Here is a 23,571-nt window from a genome sequence, read left to right on the forward strand (position 1 = left end):
AGGTGTGAACCTCCTTCAGAGTCAACTGACTTGCCTGCTCACATCAGGAGGGAGAAAGAAAGGACGCACAGTAGAGCACAGTCCGAGGGGTGGTGGGACTCTATGGTGTAGCTCATATTGGAATTCGTGATCTCGGTGGGGGGCGGATAATATGATGGTGCAACGCAGCATTTGCACGGTTGTGCACATGGCCTTTACCATGTTGAGGTTGGAAGATGTGGGAGAAGGTGTTGCTTTGCCTGCTCTTTGCAGCTCAGCCCAGAGCTCACCACAGAGCACTATTTATACAGGCCAAGAGGTTATCAAACCATCTTTTCACTTTTTTTTTATTGCTTTAAAACGAAAGAGCAAGAAGAGGGCACTAATTGTCTGGGTATTTATGTTTCTGCATTTCTAATCTTTAAATAAAAAGGTGTTTGATTGTTGAAGTCGTCTGAAGCTGCACTTGGCTGTGCAGAAAGCACCAGTTGCATGCCCTGACCCCGTCCTGCCCCTCTATGCAGCTGACTTATTTGAAATCACGGGTGTGTCGTTTCCTGTTCACATGTGTTCAGATTGCTTATCAGTGGTAGCGATTTGTGCCATGGCCTTTTGTGTTGCTCATCTTAACTGGTAGCATGATGACAGGCCGAGGCAGTTAACGGTAAAGGATGAGTGATAAGGAGCTGGAAGTTTTACTCAGTGTAAATATAAATTTAATGTTAAACATATGTCTGATTCAAAGAAAAGAGTTTTGCTTGTATATAGTCAGGTCTGGGTCTATTTATGTCAACAGTATTTGTCATTTTGCTTGTGTTCTCCTATGGCAGGCTGTTTTAGTCTAAAAATAACACCAGTGTAGGGCTGCAACTAGTGATTATTTCTCTGAAAGACTAATCTTAATTTTTCTTTTTTTTTTTTCTCCTCCTCTACCCGATTAGTCAATGATTATTTCTGCTGTGCCCTCCATCTCTGCTTGCTGTGGATACAGCTCCTGTTCATGGCTTTCTCTTTGACTTCAAAATATATTGCGACTAATCGTTGCATCCCTACGCCAAGTCTTAACTCTATTTTTTTCTTTTGCTTAAAACAGAAAAAGTAGTACCCTGGTGTGATAATTGGGGGTGGGTGATATGGCACGATATTTCAGGGTATAATATCTTCATAATTACATTAGGCGCATGTACTCCTGGTAATATTGCAATTCAGAGTGAATATATTGATCTGTAGATATGAAATTACTAGTACATATAGCTCATATAAAAATTGTAGTTTCTATTTGTAAAAACAAAAATCTTTGTTTAAATCTTAAGTTTGAGTTTCTGTCCATTTTTTACAGGCTTAACAGAAATTGGAAGATTAACCCATTAATGTATGACCTGGTGTATTCTGTTCCTTTATCATTTAACATCAAGTTAAGTATATAAAATGTCTACAATCGATTTTAGAGTGTTATATTTGCATTTGTAGCCATCATGAGGCCGTGCAAACAAAGCGATGCTTTCAAAGAGAGCAGAAATATTGGCAGTGGCCAAACCTTAGAAACCGAGTAAGACGAAGGCAAATGATTGCAGAAGAAAGCTCCTTTCACTACATTCAGTCAAGCTAAGAACACTTAGGGTTGTATGCGTATATCATTATTAAAAAACTGTGATTTAGAGAAAACATATTAAAATGAATTTGTTGGATTTAATTTACACAGATTGTAAATTAATGGTAATCCTTAGGAACAAGGCGAAAGATAAGGCTGCACAGATCTGAACCCAGAACAGCTGAAAGATTTATTTGAGTAGAGAAAGAAACAAAAGACTTTGTGATGTGAAGCAATATTATCTGTCATCTGTCAAACATGGCAAAGGCACTGTTATGTCATAAGCATGAATGGCTGAGTAATGAAACTGGGTCACTGGTTTTTATTGATGGGACAGCTGATAGAGAGAGTTAGTAGGAAAAATGTAAGTGTATTGACGGCTACTTTCTGTTTATGTTCAGTCAAATGCATAAGAACTGTTAGGGAAATAAAATGTCTATACCTCTATCTATATTACTTAATTATAAATCCATTGAGGTGGTGTACAGAGAGGAAATTGCATCCAAATCATAGTCCTGACTGTTTGTGCGTTCCTAAGGCATAACACAGTCAGTGATTTCAAGAAGCTATAGTTGTCTCTCTTTTTTCAGAAGCTATTTTTTTTTTTTAATTGGATTCCTTAACGTGTGCGTTCAGATATTTACCCAAACATCATCGCCATGGGCTTTCCTGCAGAAAGGCTTGAGGGAGTCTACCGAAACAACATAGACGATGTAGTTCGGTGAGTACACCTGCAACATGTCCACACACCTGCACAGAACACAAGGGTGTACCAGGAAGAAGCTCTCTGACGTCACAGTTATGTTTGCAATGGTATATTATGGTATGAAAATTAATGGTTAGCAGATAGTATGTACAAAAGCTTTTTTTATGCAGCTAGATTGAGAATCTCATCAATATGTTACTATTTTTGACAGTCTGTTGATTAACAGCAGATTAGCAGATTGATCCATAGTAATAATCATTAATTATAAATAAAGTAGCTTGAAAGGTCTTTGCCTTTTTTATTTCAGTGTATACAGCTCTGGAAAAAATTCAGAAGACTACTTCAGTTTCTAAATCACTTTCTCTGATTTTGTTATTTATAGGTATATGTTTGAGTAAAATAAACATTGTTGTTTTATTCTATAAACTACAGACAACATTTCTCCCAAATTTCACATAAAAATAATGTATTTTAGAGCATTTATTTGCAGGAAATGAGAAATGGCTGAAATAACAGAAAAGATACAAAGCTTTCAGACCTCAAATAATGCAAAGAAAACAAGTTCATATTCATAGCAGTCAAGTTTTAAGAATTTAGAAATCAATATTTGGTGGAATAACCCTAGTTTTTAATTACAGTTTTCATGCATCTTGGCATGTTCTCCTCCACCAGTCTTACACACTGCTTGTGAATAACTTTATGCCACTCCTGGTGCAGAATTTCAAGTTAACATTACTATCCTAGCACTGTACAGCTCATACTTTTGAGCCAGAAAACATATATACAGGCTGTGAAGAGGTAGTAAACTAACACCAAGTGTGATAAAAGATGTTAAACAAATATATTTAAATTGATCTTAATTTAATTTTGATTTGTCAGTAGTACATAAATAAATCCATGAACATGGTGTTTATAAGCTTCCTGCCGGCTCCCTCACACACTTTCTGCCAGCATTGTATAAAACGGTGCTTTAATTTGCAACATTGTCAGAGACCAGAGTAAAAATCTGTGAGGACACACTTAAATATGACTTACAATCAATTAATCATTGGATAATTTTAATTATTTAATTTTTTTAATTATCAAATCTTCAGTTTCAGTTCTAAGTATTTTTCCAATAACAAAGCTTTTGTTTTAACAAAAAATACCATGTTAAAATTTCTTTAAGGGTTAATAAATATAGTAGCAATAAAAAGAGAAGGAACAAAAAGAGTAATCATTTTTACAAAAAAAAACTATATCATATCATCCAACACAACGATTTCATAGAAAACCCAGCCCATGACTACCTTCCATCCAGTTCATCCAGTCACTTGCGTGTGTGCATACCAGCGCTAGACATATGACTGATGAATGCCTGTATGACATGGGTTTTCTTTGTTAGTAAATGACGTTGAGAGTGACAGGCTGTTGGCAACAGTTCCATGCTGAACTGATTAATATGTCTATGAATCATTGGAGCCGTTTCAGTAAGAGTAAACTTTCTCAGCTGGCAACGTCATAACTTTATTTTTATATCCGTTGCTATAAAAAAATCTTCCGATACATCACTGCGTTATCTTTTCATCAGATGCATGTGATCTAATTCATATTTAGAACATGAAATGTCGTTCAGGTAAAAAAAATGAGACTTTTTCCACTTGTACTGTAATATTTACTCAGTTGTGATGTTTTTGTTTTTGTCATTGCAGGTTTTTGGACTCGAAACACAGAAACCATTACAAAATTTATAACTTGTAAGTATTAAAATATACTATATTTCATATAGTGCTCTTTACTAACAGTCAGATTTAAAGGGAAGAACCTATAAAATTAGTGGAAAATGCTGCAGAAATGTTGGTATTTGGTTGAGTGTGTTTTCATGCTTCAACACAACTGCTCCAGCTAATGTGTAACATCAGCAGACCTGGCTAAACCTGAGAAATTACCCACAATCCCTTCTCTCAGTCTGAATGTGTGAAGAGCTTGCCGTCTCCAGGCTTGCCGTCATCCACAGTGCTTTGTGGCATGACAAAGGCGGACTAAGAGGAGGCAGAGCAGTGGCGAGCGAGTTGGAGTACATGCTATGCTAATGAGAAATTGATGGTAACATTAAATATGGTCAATATACAGCTCTGAAAAAAAAAATTAAAAGACTACTTCAGTTTCTGAATCAGTTTCTCTGATTTTGCTATTTATAGGTATATGGTTGAATAAAATGAATATTGTACTTTTATTTTATAAACTGCGGACAACATTTCTCCCAAATTCCAAATAAAAATATTGTCATTTAGAGCATTTATTTGCAGGAAATGAGAAATGGCTGAAATAACAAAAAAGATGCAGAGCTTTCAGATCTCAAATAATGTAAAGAAAACAAGTTCATATTCATAAAGTTTTAAGATTTTAGGAATCAAAATTTGATGGAATAACCCTGTTTTTTAATCACATCTTTGCATGTTCTCCTCCACCAGTCTTACACACTGCTTTTGGATAACTTTATGCCACTCCTGGTGCACAAATTCAAGCAGTTCCATCTTTCTCTTGATTATATTCCAGAGGATTTCAATCTGGTAAAATCAAAGGAACTTTGGAATTTTTAAGTGGTGTGTTAAAGCAGGAAACCCACTAAAATATGCATGGCAATACAGCTCTAAGAGCAAGGTTGGGAATCTCTAATGCTGAACTAAAGCAGCAGTAGCTAACAGCAGTCCTAGAGTACGTTAGCTAATGTAATGCTCCTTGGGAAGCATTTTTCCATAACTGTTACGTCTCAAAGATGAGCAGCCATTCCTCTAGAACCCTGAAGGAGCACAGGAAAGGAGGCAGGGATAAAAGGTGTGTCTGCAGAACAGCAATAAACATTATTGCATTTATAAAGAACACACAAATGACTTTGCTTTTGTTAGAGGAAAAATGTGTAAGATTTGAGGCGCAGGCAAAGCTGATGGTTTGTACGTGAATCAGATTGTTTAAAACGTGTTCTTCACCTCTATGCTGGTTGTGAAAGCACGAAGTGCTGTAAGATTTTCTGGGAAAACACTGCACTGACTTTAGACTTGATATAACACAGTGGATCAACACCAGCAGATGACGTGTCTCTCCAATCCATCACTGATTGTGGAAACTTCACACTAGACCTCAAGCAGTTTGGACTGTGTGTCTCTCCACTCTTCCTCCAGACTCTGATCCCTTGATTTCCAAATAAAATGTAAAATTTACTAATGATCAGTGATGGTTTGGAGAGTCAGGTCATCTGCTGGTGTCGGTACACTGTGTTATATTTTCAAGTCCAAGGTCAGTTCAGTATTTTACCTGAAAATCTCACTTCATGCTTCCCTCTACTTGAAAGTTTTATAGAGATGTGGATTTCATTTTCCAGCAGGACTTGGTACAGTAAAATACATTATGATTTAAATCATTTCTGGTTTCAGCAGTAAATCAGCATTATTGCACATAACATTTTTTTCTTCATATCGTTCACCCTTACTAATACCATCCTGTACATTCAATGGTGGCTCAGTGGTAGAAGTTATTATTTGTGACAAGGTTGAAACCTTGGTATATACATATTTTTGTTGTGTGCTGAAAGTAGATAGTAGGGAAATAGTGGTATTACTAGCTGGTTGCTAGTGTTTTAGGTTAAGTGGTTGCTGAGGTATCCTTGGACCCATAACCCAAGAAAGTGAGAGACTGTGCAGGGGCTACCATGGCTCAAATGTCCAGTTCAAACGACCACCTCCCCCACAATACCCTTTTTTTTGGGTTGTAGGTTTATCACTATTGTTTGTTTATTTAGATCTCCATTACCTGCTATAGCAATAGCTGCTATTCTTTATGGGGTCTGACAGTATTATACTAATAAGGTAACACACAAAATATTAAAAAGGTAATTTGCATGCACACAAAACAGCAACAACCAAACTAAACAGGGTATTGAAAATAAATAATAAAAGAATATTATAAATTGTCACCTCATTGCATCTGTTCTACCCAAATCTCACTGTTTAGCACTGTTGTGAAAAATTGTTCATTTCTAAGTTAAGAAGAGATTATTAAGCCTGTTGATCAAATGTTAAGTCATTTTACTGTAGAATAGAACATTGTTCTTGTCTCATAGTCAAAAAATGGCTGAAACACACTTCAATTATTGGTTTAAAGACACCCAAAATGAATTGAAGTTAATAGTCAGTATTGCTGAAATGGTCCTCTTGTGTCTCAGCAGCTTACTTCTGGTGCCATGCTTTGGAAGGCAAAGTCTGGGTGTTGTTGCAGTGTTGCTGTGGTGTTGTCTTGTGAATGTGCTAGATGGTTGCTGCAGTGTGTTGTGGTGAATTCTGTGGCGGTTGCCATGACGTCTCTTAGTGGTTTAAATGCAGTGACAAATAATAAAAATGTTTATCGGCTTAACAGAGAAATAGAGGAATAGCAGTATATTTAATTGTAATGTGATAATTGGCTTATTTTTAGGATTATTTATTTATTATATACATTATACAATAAAATATCAGTGTCCATTTCCCAGTCCAAACAGATAGTGTCTTCCCATGATGCACTGAACTAAAATAAAACTGGTAGAATTTTCTGTTCTGTGCGTTAAGCTCACCAAGATGCTTTACTGTTGTGAGCATTTGCCAAACAGAAACGTCATTTCTGGCAGTAATATATTTATATATATATATACACAAGGCGAGGAAAGTAATGCCAAAGAGGAGGAAGAGTCTTAACAGAAACACACTGCAGCATCCATTACTCGTCATGGTTTAGATGTAAAAATAGCAACACAAACCAAATCAATGTCTTGAGTAGCATGTGCAGCTGGTGCTTCCAGGCAAACATTGGCAATCTGCAGGAGCTTTTAAAAGCAATCAAGAATCCTGAACCAAGTCCACTAAAGCTACACTTGGAAACGTCTCGACTTCACATCCAGCAGCACATTTTCTGTTATTTGGGGTTATTGAAACCTTTTTTTTTTTTTTTAAGATTATTAAGCAATTATAATTAATTCAGGCGTGCAGTTTGCTACAGTATTAACTGTTAACTTTCATTAACCGTCTTTCTTTTAGCCCTGCCTCCTTTTTCTTGATTTTGTACATTTTAGTGGATTTCCTGCTCTAAAACACCAAAGTCAACTCAGTAAAGTGCTGTTTATGATCACATTAACATTATCCGAGTTTGTTCAACACAGCTATCAGTTAGCCATGAACAGCTAATAGTTAGCTTTTAGCATAGCGTGTATTTTGGCTCATGGGTCTGTATTAAGTTTTTGCAGGTTGTTTTTGCTACCTTTTTCACGTGGTTCATTTTTGCCATACTGTGCAAGTTGTTCTTGCACACAATTTTTTTTTTATTATTATTTTGATGAAGGAACTTCAACAACAACATCAACAAAATGGATTGAGGGAATTTGTCTTTTGGCTGAATCTTTATTTTAAAAATAATGTGTATTTAAGCAGTGTAAAGGTTACAGATTTAATTTCTGTCTTTAAACAGCATGCTGTGTTGACAAGGCATCATAATGCCGAAAATCAGGATTCAGCATTTCCGTAGCTTTACTAATGTAAAGTTAAAAATTATCCAATGTTGTAGCATTGCATTTTCTTAAACGTATAGAAAAAAAAAGTCAGTCATGATGGTAAATTTTATGGTAGTAGCTTAAATATAATGTGCTCTTGCTTTTAAATGTATGTAACCTCTAATAATGTTTCTTTCAGATGTGCAGAACGACACTATGACGCAGCCAAATTCAACTGTAGGGGTGAGTACAGTTTTTTTGCAGCATTCCTGCAAGAAACACACTATTTTGGAAATTAGTAATTCCTAGATAGATGACCTTTTGCTGTTTGAACCATAATTAATTAATTATGTATTAGATGTTTAATCCTTGGAGAAAATGTTAAGTTTTGGTGGTACCAGTAAAAAAATAAAAGAAATTAGATTGGGCTGTCCAATCCTGGAACTTTTGTTCACTAAGTAGAACGTTAAAAATGACCTTTTAACTACAATTAAGAGTTGTAGGTGCCTATACTTCATCTTTCTGCCCCCAAATGTTTGTCTGCTGTCTGTAATTTGTTACTTTGCTCTATATTGTGATGATCACACCGTAGTAGAGCTGGGCAGTATAGGGGCAGGCAATATTAATCTTGGTGTATTTCAAATATATGAACGATTCTCAATTGCGATTTTTAGTTCTTACATACCTTAATTTTTTATATATATGTTTTAAATTGATGCACAAGCTATAGTTTCCTTTACGTTTCAATACATTCTTTTTGTTTTGTTTTCACGAATAGTATGCAGCCCCCTTCAACCTTATGTGCAGTTTTTATATTAGACACAGTGTAAACATCTTTATATATCAGTATTATAGTTAAGAAAAAAAAATAAATATGTAAATCACTGCAACATAAGAGTTCTTTACAGGTTTCTGACAGAAGCACCCTATTTACCAAGATTCGCTTTAGCAGCATTTATTTGTAAAGATTTACAATTTCCATTCTCCCATTTTGAAAATCACATTAAAACAGTAATTTAGTTATGTGAATTTGAATAACCTCCAAGGCCTAAGCTGAAGATTTATATATTATAAAAAGAAATAGCGTTAAAAAAAAAAAACATAAGACTACATCACAGACTATTTTCTTGGGCTCAGTCTCGGGCAGACCAACCTTAACTCCAGATAAAATGATATTAAAAGCATTAGTATGTATTGTTATTTTGAAATATTAGGCTACAGCAATGTGAGCAGTGACACTAAAGTAGTACATATTGTAGTGGTTAGGTTTTTCTAAAGGTTTAATTACTGTATTTTTCAGAGGCGCACTCAAAATCCTTTAATTTCCCTAAAAACGGTCAGTGCGCCTTAAAATCCAATGTGCCTAATGTATGAATTCTACCAGTCGGGTATTAAGGAGCAGTAAAGCCACTCTGCTGAAGTTTAGCGTTATAAGAGTGAGTTTTCAGTGAAGGTTCTCCAGCACTAAGGCTGGGTGCAGCACCATTAGCCGCTAACTGCAGTGCTTTTGCGAGCATGTTGAAATGTAGTCTGCATGTTTGCTGTTTAAAACAAGCTACGAGGGACAAACCGCTAGCTGATGGCGCTCTGGGTTACTGGAACACTTAAGGTTCCTAAGTCTAAGGTTGTCAGGTGACATTTATGTCCCGCTAGTGCTACGCTCATCCTTAGACAAAATATTGGAAATCTAATCTACAGCTTACAATTTTTAGGAGAGAAGCTTTTGTAGATTAACATCCAGTTTGACTTAGATTTTTTTGTTTTATTATTATTTCATCTTATTATCAAGTGTGCCTTATGTATCAAAATAGACCAGAAAATAGACGTTCATTAATGGTGCGCCTTATAATCCGATGCACTAATTTTTTTCATATTTATATTTTATTACAATTTGTACTTTTTTTTTTCTTTTTTTTTTAAGGGATGCTTTTTTAGTAGTAGGTTAGTTCTCCAGTGATCTGCTGGTGAGCGACCCTGGTTTATAATTTTTTAGCACTGGACTGTTTTTAGAGCCAAATGACATGCAAATAGACTGGTTAACCTAGGTAAATTAAACAGCGTACAGGTAAAATTGGCCTACTGTGGAAGAAAGGGGAGATCAGAATCAGCTCTGGGATGAATAAAAAGCTTTGTGGAATCTGTTTAGAATGATCACGTCAGAGTCGCTTCCTCTGCCTGAGTTTGTGTTTGGTTTTATCTAATGAGACGTGTGCCCAGGGCAGCTCAAACCACCTAAAGAAAAATCCATTCTTCAGTAGAGCAAATAAGTTTAGCCCTTCCCGGCCATTTATTCTTCAAAAAGCACAGTCTGCTCTGACAAAGTGATCTTGACTAGGAGTCTACCATAAAGTGCATGATGCTGATTTGCTGTGTCGTCTGTATGGCGCCCAGTTGCACAGTACCCTTTTGAAGACCACAACCCCCCTCAGCTGGAGCTGATTAAGCCCTTCTGCGAGGACCTCGACCAGTGGCTGTCCGAGGACGAGAACCATGTGGCGGCCATCCACTGCAAGGCTGGCAAAGGTCGTACCGGGGTCATGATCTGTGCCTACTTGTTGCATCGTCAGAAGTTTATGGAGGCGCAGGAAGCTCTGGATTTCTATGGTGAAGTGAGGACCAGGGATAAGAAGGTGGGTAACTCTCAAATGCTTAACTGCTGGTGCATATCTGTATGTTCTAGTGGCTGTATCATTTATAATTCAGTTTAATGTAATACAGTTATAATTTTGCTATGACAACATAGGTGGTTATCTCTACACATAAAAGCCATGATAGGCAAAAGAATTGGCAAACTTGCCACCTTTCAGAAGTTTCTCTGATCTAGCATTAACTAGTCGGCTCAGGAGTCGGCTCAGGAGGCATCATCTTAAAGGCAGTTGTTTCAGGTTACGTTATAAATAATAAATTTTCTATTGTTAATGTAAAATAATAATCTATTTGTATTTTATGTTTTTGTTGTTTTAAAAAAATATTTTGTTGCAATTTTTGTCCGTTATTAATATTAAATGCAACCCAAAGTGTTAACACTTTGGGCCACAGTTGCTTGCAAAAGTATTCATAGTTTTCATGCTTTTGAACTTTCACATTTTGGCACCTTACAACCACAAACTTAAATCAAAATTAACATTTTTTTGTTTAAGTGATAGACCAACACAAAGTAGCACATAATTGTGAGGTGGAACGAAAATGATACTTGGTTTTTAAATTGGTTTTATAATTTTAACCAAATCAAAATCTGAAAAATACATCCCCCTTTACTAAAAAAACTCCTAAATAAAATCCTGTGCAGTCAATTGACGTCAGAGGTTGCATTGTTCAAAGAAAGTCGAAAGAAGTGGTGTTTGCAGTTTGTAGCCACAAGCCATGTTGGGACACAGCACAAATGTGGAGAAGGTGCTGTGGTCAGATGAACATCTTGGCCTAAATGCAAAGCGCAATGTGTTGCATGTGGCTCAACTAAGTAATGATATAGAATGATTTTGAGTCTCAATTTTCCATTTTCGTTCCCCTTTACAATGATGTGCTATTTTGTGCTGGTCTATCACTTTGAGCTCAATAAAAATACATTTAAGGTGTATTCTGGATGTAAGGTAACCAAATGTGAAAGTCCAAGATGTATGAATATTTTTGCAAGCCACTGCAAATGCAAAACATACTACTTTTTTTTAGGCATATAGTTTACATTTACAACTACTCAAGCACAAATTTTCATGATTTCCACTGCTGATAACTTTTATGAAGATGCAGGTTTCATTTTCCAGCAGGACTTGGCACACTGCTCGCACTGCCAAAAGAACCAATTGGTCTTATATAATATTGTAATAGTCTGAGATGCGTTAGTACTTGTGTTTATTTGAAAGTTATTTTCTAGACTTCACCTGATGCTTTGTCTAAAGCAGCACAGTTCACGTCTCTCTTGATTCCTCAGATTGTTACACAGGTTGTGATGAAATCACCTCTGTTCCTGTTCTCGTTCTCATTGTCTTTCAGGGCGTGACGATCCCCAGCCAACGCAGGTATGTCTATTACTACAGCCACCTGCTGAAGAACCAGTTGGAGTATAAGCCTGTTGCCTTGCTCTTCCACAAGATGGTATTTGAGACCCTCCCTATGTTCAGTGGGGGCACTTGCAGTAAGTCTAAGTTAATCAGAAATATTCCTATAGTCTGTGTGTTGTAGTGAAAGAGAGGCTTCTGGCCCAGTCCCAGTTCAGCCCCTCAACACTTCCCCTTTCCACTTCCACATGAGAGCGGAGCTTCTGCTTCTGAGTTGAAAAGGCGATGCTGTTTGGTCAGTTGATTACAGTTGATGGACAGTTCCTCTGTAAGGGGGGAGGGGGGTTGAGATATACATAATGTAGATTTATCTTATGCAACTCAGTTGGGTTGATTATGACCATGATGTTTTATTTAAAATGCAAAACTTTTGGTTTGTTGTTTGTTAGCAAACAATATTATTATTATTATTATTATTATTATTATTTACACCTACACACGTTGGTCTGCACTTTCTGACTTTTCAGTTTAGTTTGCATCTAAATAAGCTGGTGTGAAATTTAGAGCGGAGCCCTAAACGTAGTGCCCAGTGATTATGGCCTATATAATAATAATAATCTTCGATTGTTCACAAAAAAAAAAAAAAAAAATTAGATTAAATCGATTTTCGATCATAATCAATTATTTTCTCCCCTACAAAAAAAATCAAACTACAGATCACACAGAAATGCTAGGTTTGCCTGTAAAAAATAAATAAATAAATAAATAAAATAAAGATGTTTTGGGTTGAGTCGACCCAAAAATTGTTCCATGCGTTCATATCACGCGCTGACCTCGCATACACACACAGCTGAGGAGAAACTCACGCACTGATGGACTCTGGATTATACTTCAGGACGTGGGTTTGTGACTGAAAATTAAGAAATAGCGCCCTAAACAAGCCGCAGAGGAAATTTTGAAGGAGCGCTTATTATTGTTTTCCACAATTATTCAAGGATTCTCACCGGAGAGCGATGATGCTGCAGTTTTTAGAAACAGTAGGATTCATTTTTAGCTAAAATAAGGCTGGAACAGTGCTGTACGAGCTCAGTCCTCGGAGTGAAATGTAAAAAAATATATATATGAGGCAACTGGTAACCATTTTCTTCATCAGAAATGGAGTGTTCTTGAATATAATGTCTATGTAGAAGCGTGATTACTCCATTTCGAAAATCGCTATTAAACTGTAATTTTGAATGTACCAATTTAATCTCAAAATTGCCCGGCACTAGTTCACATGGTCAGACCAAGTACAGGAAGTTGAACTGCACAACTGGCTATTCTCACCTGTTAAACAATAAAATAAAAGAACCATTATTTTGCTGAAATCTGCCCCCCTGTGCAACAGATTATGCTAGTGATTCTGTATCTGCTGTAACTGTAGATTAACCTTTATTTGAATGCAAGTAAAAGGAATCTAATAAAAAAACCTGTTAAACTCATTTGGTATCTCAAATTAATTTACATTTACAATTTCCCATTTTGTTCATTTTATGAATATACTACTGCAATATGAAATCGTTTCTAACGTTTAATAAAAAAATAACCTGTAAACCTTTTTATTTTTGTAATAGTCTGGTATAAAATACTAATGTGACATTAAATAATTTAACTTAAAAAATGTGATTTATCAAAAAAAAGTCAAAACTGACGTGCAGTATGTGTGTATATATAGTGTGTGCATATAAACTGCAAACTTGGTTTTAGTTTTAAATCGAGGTAGTATTTTACTTTTATTTTTTTGCAATGTTACAGACATGTCCACTGTTCGCTCGCACATCCTAGACTTACTTAACTGGAAGTGTCACTGGGAACTGAAGAGGGTGTTTTGAATGAAGGCTGACTATCTGTGTGTGTGTACAATCGTTAGCATGGCTACAAGTTAGAACATTGTGGTCGATTCTGATAAAAATGTTCAGTCTTTTGATCCAGTGTATCCAGTGTTGGCCTGAAGCTCTAATCACTTTCATTGTGTAGAACACGGTCATTAATATGATTGTTAGAAATGTTTCTGTTGTATCTTTGTGTCTTGCTGTGTGGCTGTGGTTTTCACCCTGTGTTCAGTCTGAGCTCTGTCCCTAACACTCGTCTGTATTTCTCTTTCCCTCTGCTCCTACCTCCTGAGGGCTCTATTCTGAATTAAGACTGCCAGTCCACACACTCGCACTCAGAACACACAGTATTAATTACTAATATGGGCTGATTGTTTTGTTACAAAATGTATGAAGATCTGAAGAACATGCATGATATTATTAAGATATATGAAACTGAAGAGGCTTGGAAAGAAATACATTTTTTTTACACAATTTCTGTATAATTCAGTACTTTAGGGTGAAACAAAGTATAGTACTGTATCTACTGTAACTATATTAACTCTCATTTCTAAACAGAAATAAATGCAATTTAAGGAAAGTCCATAAATTAAAAAAATCTCAAATTACAGACCAATCAGTGTTTGGTATAGGGAGATTCAGCCCACATAGGTGATATAGGTAGTATATATTGCTCACTTAATTGCAAGGATAGGTAATATGGCCCTAAAATATCATATTTTAGGGGCATATTTTGTGTGTTATCAGTTTCAAAAAAGTACCACTGTAACATAAAATATAAATAATTCTTATTATTATTTCAGGTATAACAGTTTCAAACATTCAATAGAAACTAAACAATCTGTAAATCTTCCTGCACAATTCAGTACTTTAGGAAGAAACAGTCATTTTGGAGCATGTCTGTCCATTAATCATGAATTTGGACACAGCATGGAGAGCAACAAGTAAAAAACATGCAATAAAGAAAGAAAGACAGAGATGGAGAAACAAGGCTTTTACATGGCTACAATGTAAATATGTAATGCTGTTTATGGTACAATAGTGTAAAATCTGTTAAAAACGTATTTTATTTTTATTGTATTTTTTTATTGTGTCTTACAGTTTGTTGTATGTATTGTAGCAGTCATTAGCAGTTACTCTGTTTAAAGCAAAATGGCTAAAACCAGTATCTACCAGAGTAAACATATTGGGTAATGTTTATGTCGGAAAAATTTGAGATCATGTCCATACATTATATGATAAATTGATAATAGAAATATTGTGACAGGACTAGCTTGTTTCAATTAGTTGCTGTAACACATATGAATATATACAGTTTGAAGCCTTTATGGATGAACTGTTTATGTAGGTTTTTTGTTTGTTGCTCATTGTGTAAGATTTGTGTAGATGAGACTAGATTGTCATACAGGCGTCCAAATGCTGCTCTTATTAAGTGATTTATATGTACATATATCAGGAGTAAGTACAGTACCGTATTTTTATTAAAATCCTTTAATTTTCCCAAAAAATCGTCAGTGCGCCTTATAATCTGGTGCACCTTATGTATGAATTTTACTAATCAGGTATAAAGGAGCAGTAAAGTCACTCGGCTGAAGTACAGCGTTATAAGGGAGAGAGTTTTCAGTGTCAAGTTTCTCCAGGACTAAGGCTGGGTTAGCTGCTAATTCTAATTCTGCTAATTCGCTAACACTGTGGTTAATGCTGCTGCACCCAGCCTTAGTGCTGGAGAAACTTAATAGAAAACTCACCCTTAGAAAAAACATTGGAAATATAAGCTGTAATAATGTAAATAAACGTAAAGATTGCTTTACTCACCCGAATAAACAGGTTTCAGGAGAGAAATCTGCTCTCATTTGACTTCAAAATATTTATTCATTTATATATATATATATTTAAAAAAAAAAGAATAGCAGTTTTGTTTACATAGGAGCTTCTCCATTAGAAGGTAAACAAGGCTGCACCCTTGTTCACTTCAATGTAGGCAACCTTACTAGTGTTGCTTAATGCGCCTTATCATCCGAAGCGCCTTATGTATAAAAATAGACCTTATAGTCAAAAAAAAAAAAAGTATACTGGTGAGGACCTAGGTTGGCCTACTGTAGGTGTGAATCTTGTGCTGTATAGCCAGAATGAACACAGACTTAGTTCACTATTCTAAAATTGCAGTTGTCTAGTGCTCAACCGGAGTGCCAAACTGCTGTCCTGAAACCGTGCTCAGCCTCCCGGGCGCCGTGTCTGGCCGTGCTGTGTGGAGTGAGGCTTGTGGAGCAGAGGCAGTGTGGGTTTGGAGCTCTCAGCTAGGCTGCTGCTGCTGCTGGCATGTTTAACCTCCTTCTCTCTCTCTAAGGGGACAGTACTGTTAAAAACAGGAGTGAGGCGAACCCCCAGGGCTTCAAGAAAGGAAACTGGCACTGGGGTAAAGCTACATTCCCTTCATTACTACTGTTAACCAAGCAGGCTTGACCAACCCCCACCCCAGCACCCCCAACACATGTTCCCAACACTCGCAGGGCCCTCTGTCTGCTTAGCCTTTTGAACCAGGAACCTCAGGCCCGAGCTGATGAGCAGCATATCAGTGTTACTACATTAATTCAACTCTTCTGATCTCTACAATGCTGAAACTGTCTAGAACTTATATAGGAAGTAATAGATTTTCCAGCAATACAACAAGAGTGTGTTTTAAAATATTTTAAAGTAATTTAAAATAAGAAACACTTTTTAAATGTGGTCATAGTTTTATGTGACCACTAATAAGTAATGTATAATGTATAAAAAGAGTTCAGCTACACTGAGAAATTGAGTACCATATATAAGAGATTTAAAATTTATCATTAATTGAATATATGAATCGCATTCTAAGGTGTCCCTTAGAAACAACAAGGTAGTCCCTCTTGATTTTAATTATGATAACATAATCTGCTCATAATTATGAGTTTTAAAAATACACAACACAATAAAAAAATGGAACTAAGGTCCTTGATGTTGTCTGTGCAAATACTCATTTTGAGCCATTTCCTTTGGCCTATAACTTTTAAAACTTTAGATTATACATTTAAAAAATAAATATTAAAAATTGAAGGAAAGGGAAAATGTCCATATGATGCACAGACAAATTACTGCTCTATTTATATTTTAGTTTTCATAACATTAGTTTGCGAGATCTGCAGAACAGTGTAGTTATATTTATTTGAGTGGCTCAAAAAGCAGGTTATTTCTCCTTCCCACAATGTGACTTTGCCTGATTGTTGACAACATTAAAATGTATAAATATACATTTATATATTTATAAACATTTACACATAATTGTGTGTGTGTGTGTGTGTATTTATGTATAAATATAGCTAGTCTATAAGACTAAGCTAGTAGAGTTAGTTAGTAAAGCAAAACTAATTAAAAAAAAAATGTAGGAAGGAAGGATTTTAGCAGGCGAAATTGCACACAATTTAAAAATCCCACGTTTCCCAACTTTCCCCCCCCCCCCCACTTTCTGCCAGTAAGTAATTTATTAAAAATGTGTTCTATTCTAACTTTTAAACTGAAGCTTGTATGACATGTTGTTTGATAAAAAAATATGAAGTGCTATTTACACAATAAACATTAGAAATGCTTATCAGTGTTTGCAGTCAGCTCAGAGTTATGGAGCTGTTTTTATTATTATTTTATAAGCAACAATTTTTTTAATAAATGTTGAAGAGACATGAGTGTACTATAGTCAGTTTTGACAAGGAATTTTAGTTTTATTGTCCATTGTCTTCACTGATATTTCAAAAATTGTAAGGCCATGACAATTTGCCATCACGGCATTGAAAAAGTCATTATAATTCATGAGAATTTATTTTATTTATTTATTTATTTTTAATCATCAAGCTTAATCATATAATCATGCCTCCTAATAAAGGTGTTTGCTGAACTGTTTGCATAACCTCCCCCACGTTAGCGGCAGTAACATCTGTAAAAATAGGTACGGTCTGACACTGAAGTGATATCAGGTGCTTGTTAGCAGTGTTCAGAAAAGGGCCCTGTGTGCTTGCCTGCCTGACTGACTGTGCTGCATGCTCTGGGTGAGGGGCGAGTGGGGGATGGGCTGAGCTTTCTCTCCCTCTGTACCGCCCCATTTCTTATGACCATTCTGTCACTTCTGCTGATGTCAGAAGTAGGGGCGGGGCTTTATGTCTCTCTTGGTTTTATCAGAAGCGATTTACTCCAGTAATTACTTCGCTCTTACTTCTTTACTTTTCACGTTCTCACCTTTAAAAAAATCCCTTCTCCTTTTGTTTTCACTTAAATGTTCTTTTCTTTATACCTCCAGATTTGTTGTTCTTCCTTTCATCCTTTTCTCAATGTCTCCTCAGACCCTCAGTTTGTCGTGTACCAGTTAAAAGTAAAGATCCACACGTCGAACCCGTCCCACACGCGGAGGGAAGACAAGCACATGTTGTTCGAGTTCCCGCAGCCTCTGCCCGTCTGTGGAGACATCAAAGTGGAGTTCTTTCATAAACAAAACAAAATGATGAAGAAGGTCAGTGAGACTAACCCTGTCTAGTGTTATATATGATGTGTTTGGTTTCACAATAGATGTTTAGATGATAGTTTTAGATGGTTTTGTTTTTCAGTAAAATAAATTGTTGGGAGTGATTTCAGTGCAAGTAGATCATCATACTTGGACACCCCATGGACACATTTATTAATTCATTTATTTTTTAATTTAATTTATTTTCTACATTGCGGGTTAATATTTAAGACTCAAAAACAAAAAATGCACACACATTGGTAAAACAGAGCTACACTAAAGTTTGCATTAAAAAGGAAGATGAGTTTTATTTCTTCAGGATCATCTCTGACCTTCACATTGTGGTATTCATAGATTAAACTACTCACAACACACAGTGCTGACAGTCCTCACTGATGATCATCTAAATAAATGCTTAATGAATTAATGTTGATGTTAGGTTAGTGTTTTTAATTAATTACGTACGTATTGTATTAAGGAACGAGCAGTTAACTTAGCTGTTATGCGACTTATGCGATTATATATATATAAAAAAAGAACCTGTCTTTGTTGCTATTCTTTTGTCAGTGGTCAAGCTACTAATTAAATCCTGGTGTAGTTTTGTTGAGTTTTGTAAATGCCAACTACTGTGTTTTTTTAGTTATGGCTATAGTATCTGTAGTCTGAGTATGCTCTAAAACAATAAGTATTATAGGTAAGTAATAAGTTAAAAGCAGGGATAAATTGATAAACAGCTCTACCAGGCCTAGGGTCCCAATAGCTCTGGTGCTTTTTTACAAAGATACTACTGTGAAATTGGCTTATCTTGGGTTTGTTACTTTCATGTTGATTTTTTTTTTCTATTTATTTCCACAAAATTTACTAGAATCTATCGTTAAAGGGGTTTTTAAGCTAATTTTATCCTAGAGCAGCATACCCCTGGACCCTACTTAACAACAATGATGAGTATTAAAAAGAACCAATAAGTTGTGTGTTAACAGTGTGTCGCAATGCGTCAAGTGGTCCAGCAGGCTATATCGCTGCCACTATGATTGGCAGATTGCTGGTTGGAACCCCGGTTATGAAGCTTGCCATCAGCTGCCGGAGCCCTGAGAGAGCACAATTGGCATTGCTCTCGTTTTGTGGATAGATGGCGATCTCTCGGCTCATCACCTAAGATGAAATGGATCAGCACAAGGTGTTTTTGAACTGATGTATCGGAACCTATTCGCTGCACTTTCTTTCTGCTACTCAGAAATGCTGCATCATACATGGCTTCACGTGTGTCGGAGAAGTGTGTGTTAGTGTGAATGTGTTAGTCCTCACCCTCCTTGTGTTGAGGCATCACTTGTGATTAGGATGTACAGCTGGCTAGCAGCTAAATTGGCCACACAAATTGGGAAGAAACATTGGAGACAATTGACACATTATCAAAATTCAACACCTCTTTTAAAATCTGCAGGAGCTTCCTAATAGAATATTGGAACTGAATGAGATGTATTATTACAGGACACCAGTAGAAAGTAATGGTCTACAGCTCCATGCTAAGTCATTTGGCATGTTGTCTTACACAAATTCGTTACACACTACATTTGAATTTGTAGCTTTATAAATATTGCCCTCATCGGTATCTCTTTTTAATCATTTATTGTTCCTGGTAACTTTTTTAATTTTTTTTTTACCTCCTTTTGATAGCGTTTGTTAATGGGATGTAAAGCTCTGGAAAAAATTGACCACTTAAGTTTCTGAATAAGTTTTTCTGATTTTGCCATTTATAGGTATATGTTAGATGAGCACTGTTGTTTTATTATATAAACTACCAACAACATTCCAAGTAATGTAATAATGTAAAAATAGTCATTTAGAGCATTTATTTGCGGAAAATGAGAAATGGCTGAAATAAATGAAAAAGTTTATATTCATAAAGTTTTGTTAAGTTCAGAAATCAATATTTGGGCGAATAACTCTGTTTTTTAATCTCCTACATGTTCTCCTCCACCAGTCTTACACACTGCTTTTGGATAAATATGTGCCGCTCCTGTTGTAAAAAAATAAATAAATTCAAGCAGTTCAGCTTGGTTTGATGGCTTGTGGTCATCCGTCTTCCTCTTGATTATTTTCCAGAGGTTTTCAGTTTGGTAAAAATCAAAGAAACTCATCATATAAGAGTGGTCTCTTATTTTTTTTTCCAGAGCTGTATATATGAATAAGGTGAATCAGGATTACCCCTCACTCTGCTTGTGAGCTACACTGAGCTGAAGTCAGCTTTGCTGTGCTGCACTGATTGACCTGCAGCTGGCAGGCAGTCTGTGGTTTAACAGCCCTGTTATGACACTCGTCTCCTTGTCAGTGACTCAGCTTCTATCTCCTCTGTGTTTCTCCTCCTGTGTGTACATTATATTTAAATACAACCTTTGCAGAGTTTGTTAGCGTTTACTGTATTTGCTGAGTTTGATGTATACGTGTGTATACGTGCTCTGTGCATTTGGTTTGTTGGCACGCTACCATGTGTATGCGTGTTTGTAAACGTGTTATTTATAGACATAAATGTAAATAATCTGTTTCTTTTCTTCTTTTTCGTTTCTCCTTTCTTTGTAGGACAAAATGTTCCATTTTTGGGTAAATACCTTCTTCATCCCGGGTCCGGAGGAGAGCCCGGAGAAATGGGAGAACGGGTCTGTGGTAAACGACATAGACAGCAATTCCTCACAGAGTCAGAGTTCTCCGACAGAGCGGGAGAGAGGGATGGGGGCAGGAGGAGGAGGAGGCGGCGGCAGTGGCGGTAGCATCGGTAGTGGTGGTGGAGGAGGAGGAAGTGGTGGAGGAGAGCGGGAGCGGGCAGGAGAGCCAGCCGGAGCACCGGACGCAGACCGGGACTACTTGATTCTAACTCTGACAAAAAATGATCTTGATAAAGCAAATAAAGACAAAGCAAACAGATACTTCTCCCCGAACTTTAAGGTGAGGACACTCAGATAACTGAGCTTTTTTTCACACTAATTGAAGCATCAACAGATGATTTATGTGAAACTCATAACCTAATGTTATTTTGGTGCAATTCAGTGCAAATAATCAGCACAAAATGTGTGTTTTGCTGTAAAAAAAACCCCACATTTTAAATGCACACATCTGAATTTTGCTGAGCAATAAACTGAAAATATTAAAATGTTGCTCAGATCAACTGTAAACAACTCTCAAGTCTCCTAATTTAAAACCTTTTATTTTCCAAGCTAAAGCGAAAAGCTAAAATTGTCTAAAAATAATATATCAAATAAAAAGAATGAACCATGAATGATATTATTTTATATTAAGATTTATTATATATTATTTTTTTTATATATTATCTTTTTTTTTTTTTTGTCGTCTGTATATATTTAATCACAACTAAGCATATAGTAGAAAAGTTTAAGAAAAAGATTTAGAATTTATTTTACACTTTAAAATGTATGTTTAATTACAATGTTTATCTACAACACTGACGATTTATAAATACAGGTATAAATAAATCTGGGAAAATTAAGGAAAAACGTTGGAGTGTAAACCAGCTTATATTTTAAATTATGAATAAAATAAAAAAAATCCTGTAAATCCTATAACATAATTATAACAAAATATGCAAAGGAAAGTAATAAAAGTATGAATAAAATTAGGGTTCTTTGTAATGCAGTTTGACCTGAGGCCCAAAAACTTAAAACTAAAATATGTAGAAGAAATCCTGCAAAGTAATACTGAATAAATTTATGGGACATGAAATTGATCTGAAAAAATTTGTAACTCAGTAATTAATAATCCACTTTGCTTTGTGGAATAAAAAGTAGCGTGATAAAGTGCTAACAGATTTCAGACTAACAGTTAAGGATGAGTTTTGTGCTTGTTTGTGTCCCCAGTTCAATGCCATTAATTCTCATGTCTGTAAATAGTTCTGAGTTCTGATATAATCAATCCAAATATTCCAGAGTTACTGCACTTAAGTCGCCACCCTCAGGTCAGTTGTTCATGATTGCTTAGTTCATTTTTCTCCTCTAATTACAGCAGATGCATGCAGTGTTTCTTTCATCATAGTGATGGAAAATGTTGAGGTTAGCTTTAGCCTGGTTTAGCGTACTGAACACATTTTGTGTTGCTCTGTTGTTCAGTCTGGCACCTCCGTCCAAAGCCAATCAATATAAACGGTCTGAAACAACAGAGGGAGGCAGAATTACGTCCAAGAATTCTCAAAATCTCTGGCCCAGTAGATTCCCTTTTCTTTCCTCATTATAAACTAAAACCAGGAGGTTAATGTCTGGCCTTCATATAAAACTTGATATAAAAAAGCTGTGCGGACTGGAGCTGTAGAGCTATGCATTTGTATAGCAGCACTGTTTTCAGAGTTCAGTCTAGACACGTTATGAATGGCCATGTTGGTTTTAATTGCCATTTAATTTTATTTTTCAACTGAAAGTAAATGATTTTCTGAAATCTAATAATAAAACTTAAATTAACCCTCAAAACTAAATATTGAACCTAAAAGCCAAATAAGGCTACGTTCACATTACAAGCCACATTGCTCATAAACGATTTTTTGGTCAGATCTGATTTGGCTATCTTTATGGTTCACATTAACAAATGTAAGTGATCTGTATCTGTGTGTAATGTGAAGGAATCTGATATGCATCTGATTTAGGACCACACATGACAATGACTCATCTGATTTAAAAAATAGGATTTAGCACATCCCCACAGCCATGAAAAAATCTCATCTGAGACACATTGAGCATAGATCAGACTTAAGTCACTTCAGCCTGCTATTGTGAACGTAGCCTAAGTCCTTGTCCTAGTAATTTCATCTTTTAATAGTATTTAGATTTTTAGATGTGGTACTACTGCCTTTTTTGTGCATCTTGGGGATGCCCTCACCCTTAATTAACAGCTTTCAGCTGATAATTTTTGGGTTAAACTCAGTTTTACATTACACTTGCTAAGCTTAGTCCACCACGTAATGGAAAAGTAACACACTGTTTAGATCTGTATACACAAATCATAACTCCTCTGTTCATATAGCAAGGTTCGTACAGTCATGGAATTTGAAAATAGCAATTTCCTGACCTGGATAAGTTTTGGAAAAATAAAAATACCCAGAAAGTTTTGGAAAAGTCATGGAAATTTGCTCTATAAATCTTTGTTTCTGTTTAACAGTGGAGAAAATCTGTTTTGAACTACCAAATACGTCATCTTAGAGTTAATTTAGTTATTTAGCCCTACACAATGTAGCTCTCAGGATCTGAAATTTAATGTGAAATTTATTTAAGGTCTACTTTTAATTAATTTTAATGATAGTTTTAGTGGATTTTTGGTTTTATTGTCCATGTTTTTGTTTTGATGCATAGCAAGCATACATTTTCAGACACTATGATTTATTTGGACTAGTCAGATAATATTTATTTTTCTCTCTCTCTCTCTCTCTCTC

At 35.8% G+C, this 23,571-nt stretch overlaps 1 protein-coding gene across 2 annotated transcripts in view; it reads left to right on the top strand.

The window, feature by feature from the left end:
• The window catches only part of ptena (phosphatase and tensin homolog A), a 41,816-nt gene that overhangs the window by 16,948 nt on the left and 1,297 nt on the right, over positions 1-23,571 (top strand). The window contains exons 2-9 of one of the 2 annotated variants that reach the window (XM_007244583.4): positions 2,207-2,291; positions 3,968-4,012; positions 7,970-8,013; positions 10,162-10,400; positions 11,761-11,902; positions 15,984-16,052; positions 17,989-18,155; positions 20,724-21,086. In XM_007244583.4, coding sequence (XP_007244645.3) covers positions 2,207-2,291; positions 3,968-4,012; positions 7,970-8,013; positions 10,162-10,400; positions 11,761-11,902; positions 15,984-16,052; positions 17,989-18,155; positions 20,724-21,086 — 1,154 coding nt within the window. The remainder of the gene's footprint in view (positions 1-2,206; positions 2,292-3,967; positions 4,013-7,969; positions 8,014-10,161; positions 10,401-11,760; positions 11,903-15,983; positions 16,053-17,988; positions 18,156-20,723; positions 21,087-23,571) is intronic. The other variant, XM_007244584.4, reaches the window with a different exon arrangement.

The sequence above is a fragment of the Astyanax mexicanus genome, chromosome 14, assembly GCF_023375975.1.
Source record: "Astyanax mexicanus isolate ESR-SI-001 chromosome 14, AstMex3_surface, whole genome shotgun sequence".
Taxonomy (NCBI): domain Eukaryota; kingdom Metazoa; phylum Chordata; class Actinopteri; order Characiformes; family Acestrorhamphidae; genus Astyanax; species Astyanax mexicanus.